This window comes from Chenopodium quinoa, unplaced genomic scaffold (assembly GCF_001683475.1).
Source record: "Chenopodium quinoa cultivar QQ74 unplaced genomic scaffold, ASM168347v1, whole genome shotgun sequence".
NCBI classification, from domain to species: Eukaryota; Viridiplantae; Streptophyta; class Magnoliopsida; order Caryophyllales; family Amaranthaceae; genus Chenopodium; species Chenopodium quinoa.
The window spans coordinates 4,216,798-4,225,994 of record NW_018744662.1 but is presented as its reverse complement, the minus strand read 5'-3'; the positions used below and the strand labels follow the sequence as shown (position 1 = coordinate 4,225,994).

At 37.4% G+C, this 9,197-nt stretch overlaps 1 protein-coding gene across 6 annotated transcripts; it reads right to left on the bottom strand.

Moving 5' to 3' along the window:
• Positions 1-1,069: 1,069 nt before the first annotated feature.
• Positions 1,070-8,259, bottom strand: LOC110702142 (methyl-CpG-binding domain protein 4-like protein). Of its 6 annotated transcripts, none has more exons than XM_021879811.1 (7): positions 6,587-8,259; positions 5,252-5,448; positions 5,001-5,123; positions 3,303-3,427; positions 3,087-3,194; positions 1,381-1,477; positions 1,070-1,236 (listed from the first exon to the last, which is right to left on the bottom strand). In XM_021879811.1, coding segments are annotated over exons 1-5 (1,920 nt in total). In that variant the 5' UTR covers positions 8,060-8,259; the 3' UTR covers positions 1,070-1,236; positions 1,381-1,477; positions 3,087-3,192. The 6 variants fall into 6 exon arrangements, with proteins under 6 accessions (XP_021735503.1, XP_021735505.1, XP_021735507.1 ...); XM_021879813.1 differs by having other exon boundaries at positions 3,330-3,427; XM_021879815.1 differs by having other exon boundaries at positions 3,303-3,353; positions 4,986-5,123; positions 6,587-8,257.
• Positions 8,260-9,197: the final 938 nt, after the last annotated feature.

Here is a 9,197-nt window from a genome sequence, read left to right as displayed (position 1 = left end):
TAGACTATGGTTTTCAGCTCCGTTGAGGCCGTGCCTGGAGACTTGAGTGTCTTCGCCATTGATTCACAGTCTGTCTTCAAAATTATATTTTTGAAGTTCTTGTGGGTTTCATGGATCGCCCACCAGACTGCATACCCTTCAGCCTACTCAGCTGAAGTAGCATGAATTCTCCTCTAGCCTTGGATTTCCTCGTGTTTTTGGCTGACGGCAGCCCACTCCACTGTTGCCTGCCATCCTGGTCGGCCTGTTTTTCCCAGCTTTCTTCTTCCAAGATACATCCACAACAAGTGATAAAGTCCGGCTCCTTGAAGGAGTACCTGTTACAAAAATATGCGGGATTTTGCCTACTTTACTATTACAAGTAATCTGTTTTTTTCTGCTCCCTGTCTCATGTACCTATGCAAGCTCCAGTATTACTTGGGGCTTATCACTCATGCCTCTGAATATAATATCATTTCTGTGGGACCATATCACCCATAGAATTGTGAGAATAGTACATGGAATCTCTTGTGAACCCTCTGAACCACCGCGTGCAACAGGTGTTCAGGTTTGCCATTGCATTTAGCCCTAGTGGGCTAGCTGCCCAAATTCTTTGGGCAATTTGGCATTCTTTAAAGAGAAGTCTCACTGATTCCTCAGTCTGATCACCTAGCACACATCTTCCCTCCACTTATATACCTCTTTTCCTCAGGTTATACCTAGTAGCTAACCTGTTATTCACTAGTAGAAAAACATAAATCCGAATCGGTTTTGAACCGGTTTAGATTTGAGGGATGCTAAAAAGTGAAACTTTCACACCGGTTCAAAAACCGGTGGCATTTCTTAATCTTCGCACCGGTTCTTCAATAATTTTTAAAAATAAAAAAATAAAAAATAATGTATAATTTTATTTTTTATATTTTTTTTTATTTTTATTTTTTTGCATTTTTTCAATATAATTGACATATAAACACTAACATAAATATATATATATATATATATATATATATATATATATATATATATATATATATATATATATATATATATATATATATATATATATATATATATAAACTTATAATTTCCATCAACACAAAGCTGTAATATGACAATTTTTAAGTCAAAAAAGAAAAAAAAATTACAAGTTTAATATTGTAAACAGTAGTGTAGAGCAGATTAGCAGCAGCGAGAGCAGTAGAGCAGCATGCAGCAGGGGGTCTGGTATTCACAAACCACCACACTAGTATTTGGAAACTGGACAAGTACAGGATGCAGAAAATAAAACCAAGCTCAGGGAGGAAGTATATGAAACCGTATATGCAAGTGCTACTTGCAGCCAAAAAGATATAATTAAAAGTAAAATCTCTGTATAGAAGAAAAATGCTTCACAACACTTACTTTGAAAAAAGATGGTTTATGTTTTTGGCTGATGAGGGATGGGGCTTGTATTCAAGGTATAAATCCACCCTTGAGGTGTTAAAGCAGCAATTTTTTCCTGCAAAATGTAGGAATGCTTTTACCTAATGAATAGAGAAAGTTATTGAACCAAAAAAAAATCAAATGTAAGCTAAAAAAAAAAATCAAATGTCAAATTTACAACTTAGAGTGACCTCGGCAGAGTAGTAGCAGCTGCAGCCTTGCCAGGCCAGCTACAACAGCAGCCTCGGCAGGGCAGCAGTAGCTACCGCCTTGCCAGGCCAGCTGCAACAGCAGCCTCGGCAGGGAAGCTGTAGCTGCAGCCTTGCCAGGCCAGCTACAACAGCAGCCTCGGCAGGGCAGCAGTAGCTACCGCCTTGCCAGGCCAGCTGCAACAGCAGCCTCGGCAGGGAAGCTGTAGCTGCAGCCTTGCCAGGCCAGCTACAACAGCAGCCTCGGCAGGGCAGCAGCATCAGCAGCCTTGCCAGGCCAGCTACAAACGCCTTTCCAGGCCAGCTGCAACAGCAGCCTCGGCAGGGCAGCAGTAGCTGCAGCCTTGACAGGCCAGCTGCAGCAGCAGCCTTGGCAGGGCAGCAGTTGCTGCACCGGGCAGCGGGCCAGAGTCTCTAGTCCCTCATTCCTAGTCCCTCCTAACCCTCAATGATTCAAAATTGAATGTAGAATTCTATTATACAACCTACATAGCCAATCACAATCAAAACCCCAGAAATTAAAACCATGAAATGTGAGAAGTGAATTCTGATATCAGGAAGACAAAAATAATGAAATTAATTACCTAAAAATTTGAATGATTCGTGTATATACACTTAATCAAAACTCGAGTAGTGTAGGACATGAATATCCTCAGGTTGCAGATGACATTAGAAAAATCCACACTATATTTCCAAAATAGTGTGTCAAGTGTCCATACCAATATTAGATTGCAGAGTAACCAACATGACAACATTGGTACTATAGGTGAAATGAAATGAAGGGCTTGGGTAATATAGCTCTCTAGAACAGTTGGAAAAAAAAAAAAAAAAAAAAAAAAAAAAAAAAAAAAAAAAAAAAAAAAACCTAAATAGAGATAGGTTAGCCACTAGCAGCTTTGATAAATGAATGCAACACATGTATACAACCTATTCCAAACACACAAAAAGTAACCTGGTTCATATCTTAATTGTATCAAGATAGCCTGTGAAGGTGTTACCATGTTACTCAACTGTTTATATTCTAGACTTCGGGAAAAACACACAAAACTTCTCAGACCACTAACTCCAACAATAAAGTAAGCTTAATTATCACAAGGTTATCAGGGTTAGTTCGTGAAGGTGTTACTGTTACCATGTTACTCGGCTGTTAATATTCTAGACTTGCAACTAAATGATTAAAAAAAAAAACACACAGCTTCTCAAATTCCACTCACTCAAGAAGATTTTACATCCCACACACAAGCAGCAGGCAACGCACCACACAAAGAAGAAACATAAGCAGCAGCAGGAACACTTTACCCACAATAAAACGCAGCAACAAATAGCAATATAAGCAACACGCAGAACCCAACACATACTAAGGCACCACGAGACACAACATCACACATTCAACACCCAACAAAATGAAGATTTTCATGCAGCAAAATAATCACAAAAAAATAAATAAAAATCACAAATCATATCCGTGCATCATACCTTGTGATATGAGGATTGGGCTTATAGACTCATAGCAAGGAAACTTCTGAGCTGAGGTTTGGTATGTGGAGCTTGTGATGAGAGAGTTCTAGAAGTCTTAATCAAGTCCTTCAAAACAAATGGTGACCAAATTATCAAGGAGCAACAACAAACATGTAAAAATCAAAGAAAGTGATTGAAGAGCCCCAACAGAAATTAGAGAAGTAACAAACTCACATGAGAAACTGGATGAATATAGACTACCTGTCTTGGCCTTCCAAATATGACCTGTAGGAGTTGACACATTCACTAGGTGATCACGTGAGCAAATCTCCAATACAGTCTCTTCCTTGCTACTAAAGCTAGAAATATCAAATGAAACTCAAATTTCGGTAACAAACTAATACAATCATTGAATAACACATCACTGATTCAGTTACAATACAAAAATCAATTTCGTCCCTAAAATGAAATATATAAAAATATGCTATTAAAGCTAACTCAGCCAAAATTAATTGAAATTGGGAAGAAATTGATCTATTAAAATCAAAAAATCAGCAAAATAAATATTAGGGGAGCTAATTCACTCATCAAATAATTTTTATACACAAACATATCATTTATAGCCCAAAATCCAATTCAGTAATCATATAATTCAAAAATCTTAAATGCAATTATAAATAAAAATAAAATAAAATAATATCAGTGAAACGGTCAAACTCGGCTGCCATAGATAAATGAAGCAGATCAAGTAAACCCTAAATTACCGCGCGGGGGGGGGGGGGTGGGGAGCAAATAAATCATGGAAATCTAAATGTTGGGGGAAGAGTAAATTTAATAAAAATGTCAAAACTTAACAGATCATAAATTCAAGATCTATATGTAACTCAAAACCCTAAGAGGAGAGAGGAAGAGGCAAACCCAGGAGGAGTGTCGGCTTCCCTAAATTCTTTCGTGGTTGCCCTTCTCTTCATTAATGGAGCTTCGATCATCATTAAACAAATGAATGCGGCGGCAGTGGCGAACCTCGGGCTCTTATTCTCCTATGGCGCTGCTAAGAGGAGAATGAAGAGGGAAAGGAACCTCCGATGCTCGCGGTGGAGGAGGTGGTTGTGGTGGAGGGAGTTCAGGTGGCGGCAATGGTTCCGGTGCAGGTGGCGAGCGAAGAGGAGGGAACGAGAAAGAGAAAGAATGAAGCTAAGTGAAGTGGGAAAACAAAGAAAGAGAAAGAGAAGGAAGAATAAGGGCGGATTTTTTTTTTGTTTATTTCGCACCGATTTGAACCAGTGCAATTAATATAATTTCGCACCAGTTTGGTTTGAACCGGTGTGAATTCTCTTTACTCATATCCCGCCTATTTTTTTCGGTGGCCATTTCTCGCTGCGAATTTATTTTTCTACTAGTGTATGAAAAATTTTCCATCCAAAATCAACCACTTTGGCCAGATCTTCACCCTCCAATATTTCCTCCAAAAAACTTCTTCTCCCATCAGATCATGCAAATTGTAACCTTAAACAAAGTATGAGTTACAGAGTAAATCTTTAAGATCACCTCAATTGGATCTCTACCAAGTTCACAAATTTCATAACAACAGTAACTATTTGTACACTGTTAAGTTTCCTGCTCAAAAAGTCAAAACTTTCACCAGAGCCACAAGGACCATAAGTGACAACACACAACAGACTTGACCGTTCAATGAGTAAATTACAGTAGTTTATTTTTTTTTCAAACACCAAAATATCTCTGTAATAGAATAGGTTAAGAATAAACACTCTGCTCTTACCAATCTGACAAGATACTACAGTAGAATTACACTTATATACACCAAAGTTTCTACAACTTATACCCTACAGTGATAAATATGTACACCAAACTCCAGAAGTGGGCTGGCTTACAATCAAGTACTAAATCTTATCTTACCACTTAATAACTTACAAAGCAACTTCCTTGAGGCCGCGCTTTTGAAGAAATTTCCAATAATGATTTAGCATATGGTCATTTGGGGTTACCTGGTGCCACTTGCCAGTACAAAAAATTGCATATGCATCGGCAGCATACCTGTACAATGAAATGCAAACCAGTTATGTATTGAGGGTGAATGTTATGGACATCTTAGGAGGATTACAATAAGTCAATAACTTTGCAGATCTTTCCAACAGTACCAAGAAAGCATCAGTTTCACTCACTTTCCAATCCCATGCAGCTGAGTTACGTGTGTCCAATCATCAGATATATACTCCCTAGATAATTGCTGAATCATTGCTGCTCTCTTTCTATGCAACCCTAAACTTTGTATCATACTTGCGATTCTAGTGACATCAGTGCCAATAGTAGCTTCAGCATTGGGGCACACATCAAAAAAGTGCGACAAAACTTTCCTGACCTACACAAAAATAAACGATAAACAAATGTTTTCACAATCTTGGATCCTCAAAATGAATTCAAGTATCAATTAATCCACACAAGAAATCATGACCAAATAATATACAGTCTTTCACCAAAGAAATCCCCTCCAAAGGATACACAAATGGGCATGAGAGGAAGAAAAGAGAGCAAAACTTTAATGATTATTAAAAACTCGTTACATAACCTCATCTATTAAGCTCATTCACTTGGACAAGCCATGTTACATTACAAGACAATCGAGAATTTATAAATTGCAATAAGTACAGTGTTACTACAAAGTAATAAGCAACAAAGGATTAAAATAGAAAAGACACCAAAATGGGTGTCACACATGTAAATAAGTAGGGCAGAGGACAAAGAAAATGCAAGGTATCGTGAAAAAGTGAAGTAGTTTTTGATATCTTTCTATGAGAAATATCCCTTGGATACTAAATGCCATATACTTCAAAGTTTACAAAAAAATGAAAAATAAATAAATTGCATGAGATAAAGGCTTTAAATAACAGCTTCATATTATATATTTAAGACTCAGCTCAAATTGATCATCCAGCAAAAGCAAGCACCAAACATCTCCCATTTCCCAACAACAAAGCTGACTAAATAATCACAAGGTATGAGCTATGGATAATTATCTGGCATATAACAGGCTTTTTCCTCAACTAAAATGCCCAATACATACAAAGTTGCTAACGATAAAACACTATTTATCTGAAATGACGCGTAAAAATTCGGAAACCCAGCACCAACATTTGTATTCATCAAGCTCTTTGCAAACCACCAGGATAATGAAAGCAACTTCAACATATCAAGTGTAGCTGTGACTCCTTATCAAGAGAAACTCATCAAGAAAAAGAGTTTCATATAATGTGGACAGAGAGGAAGCAAACCTTAGAAACTAGAGATAACTTATGCCTTAATCTACAGTCATTTCAAATATTTCATAGAGCATAGTACTTCTATAATCATCACCAATGTCACTCAATTGTTTTAAACCTGAGACACGTAAATGCTCAAACAGCAGCATAGGCATTGCAGTTCAAGAAAATAATGTCTATGGTCAGGGCTAAAATAAAAATAAGTTATTTTAGTACTTAACGCACATCATAAAAACATACCTGGGGTCCAGTAGTGATATTTAAAAGCATACAAATCACTAACACTCTCCAAGGGTCATGGGCATGCTGCTCTTGCAGAAGATTGTAAGGAGAGCAGGGTGGCCTCCAGGTACAGTTTGGTGCTTTTCTTTGGTAAGCATCAGCTCGCTTCTCAGCAGCACTAAGAGTCCTACTTCCACATTGCTGTTTACGTTTCTTCTTACCTTTTCCAGCACTACTGTCTTCTTTCTTACCCCCTACTTCCTCTTCCCTATTCAAGTAGCTGTCCCCTTGGTAAGCATATTTGGAAAGTACCTCTTCAAATTCAACGTACATAGTCTTGTCAACCCTTCTCTTTTTCTTATTTCTACAGTCAGCCTCGTCTCTTTCACCATCAAACTCATTTTCCTTTGACACCTTTCTAAAATATGGAGAGATAACCTTGGATGCCAAAGCTTTTGAACAGTTTTGGTTAGCATGTATAGACCTCAGTGACAAGGGATCAAGTTCATTCTCCTGGCCAGCTGCTGAGTCACATTTTAAAGATGCAGTTTTCTTTTTCTTCTTGTTTTTTGGTTTTTCGGAAATGTTGCCAATCATCAAGTCATACCCGCCTTGATCACCACATAAAGTCGGTTCATCCAGACAATTGTCAACCTTCAAATGGTGCAAGGGTTCCTCTTCATCAACCTTAACAGACTCTAACATAACCATAATATTCTCTTGTTCTGCCTCTTTAGTAATGAGAGCAGCAGAAAGCACAGCATTATTCTTCTCCATGCAACATTGGTCAGCATTATTCCTCAGCTTTTTAACTTTGTCTCCTGTTTCCAATTCCTCTTCAATCACAGAAGTTTTCTTGTTGCTATTTCTTTGCTTCCTTACTTTCGGTAACGTGATATTGCCATCCTTATCATTTAGAATATTTTTCTTCCTTTTCCTTTTATTCTCTTCCTTGCTATCATTCTTCATACTTCCCTTTGTGTTCTCCTCGAGGACTTGATTATTTTCCCTGTCTGTTGCCATCATAAAAGGACTATCATGTCCTCTTACTGAATTCATGTCCTCATTTCCCCCTTTAACATCTTCCCGAATGTCTGGTTTTCTCTTCCTTTTCTTTATTTCCTTTTTCACAAAATATGGAGAAACGACTCTTTTCCCATTCTCATTCATTAAACTAACAAGCAACTCCCTTTCCCTATTCTTCTCAGACCCAACAACAAACTCATTATTCTGTAGTCTAACAAAATAAGGGGAAACGACTCTCTTTTCTTCACCCTCTAACACAACAACCTTGGCATTTCGCTCAACAATTCCATTTTCATCATTTTTCCTCAATAATTCTCTCCTTCCCTCGATAATTCTATCACCTCTAATTTTATAATTAGAGGATGCACTTAAACCTAATACGATAATAGGAATATTATTCACAACGTTAAGATTAATAGTATCAGGAGGTACCTTATTTTCTTGGTGCCGCGGAGCAGACGCCATTCAAATTCAAATTCTGTTTATTGGAATCAATCTCTCTCCTTCCTCCATTTCCGATTAAAGATAATTAGGGTTTCAATTTTCATTAATAGTATCAAGGTCTTCAGACTCCAAATTTCTTTCTGGGAAAGTAGGAGATGGCTCTACTTTTGGCGGGTCATATGCGACATGGCCAAAATATACTCTGCACTTCCGCGGTGCATTACATATTTCCTAACCGCCCCAAGTCAATCAAAATTTATGGGAATTCCAACTTTCCACAATCACAACCAAATAACTTAGTGAAATTCCTAGGAATTTCATTTGGGAAATAGTTTCCCATGAAATATAAGGTGCTATGGGAATTTATTTCCCTTATCAACCAAACAAGGTCTAATATTACATATTAACATCTTGTTTATATGGGGATGCGGTGGTCAATTCGTACTCTTTAGTAAGGATACACTCGTCATTCAATCGGTGTCTTTAGTTACTAGTTAAACGCTCGTTAACAAACGCAATATACTCCGTTCTTACCAAACTATTTGTATGACCCCATTGGTAATTCCTCTACACAAGCTAACTGCACACCACACCAAAAGATAGAAGAAGGAGATAAAGATGATGGTAAAAAAAATTCCAGTAGTAAATGAATTTCTAGTTGTTTTTCCTGAGTAGATTCCAAAAATGTCACCTGTGAAGGATATTGAATTTACCATAGACTTTGTGCCAGGGGCATGACCTATTTCAAAGGCTCCATATAGGATGGCCTCGGATGAGATGAAAGAGCTGAAGACTCAGTTAGATGACTTGTTGGAGAAGGGATATATTCGGCCTAGTTCATCACCATGGGGTGCACCAATTTTGTTTGTGAAGAAGAAAGATAGAAGTTTGAGGTTGTGCATAGTGATGAGCCTATTTTATATACTACCTCCACTTCGGATTACTCGCAACAGTTTCCTTAAATGGCTGCTTCACATTACTTGCAACAAATCATTTTCTTTCCCTTTTTAGTAAGTTTTTTGGCTATAAAATGACAATTATACCCTTACTTTTTTTTAAAACATCCTAATTAAATTATAAATCTATTCTTATTACATTAATCCCTAAAGTTAATTAATTTTACCTTACTACCACATAAAAAAACTTCGTTAAAATTAAA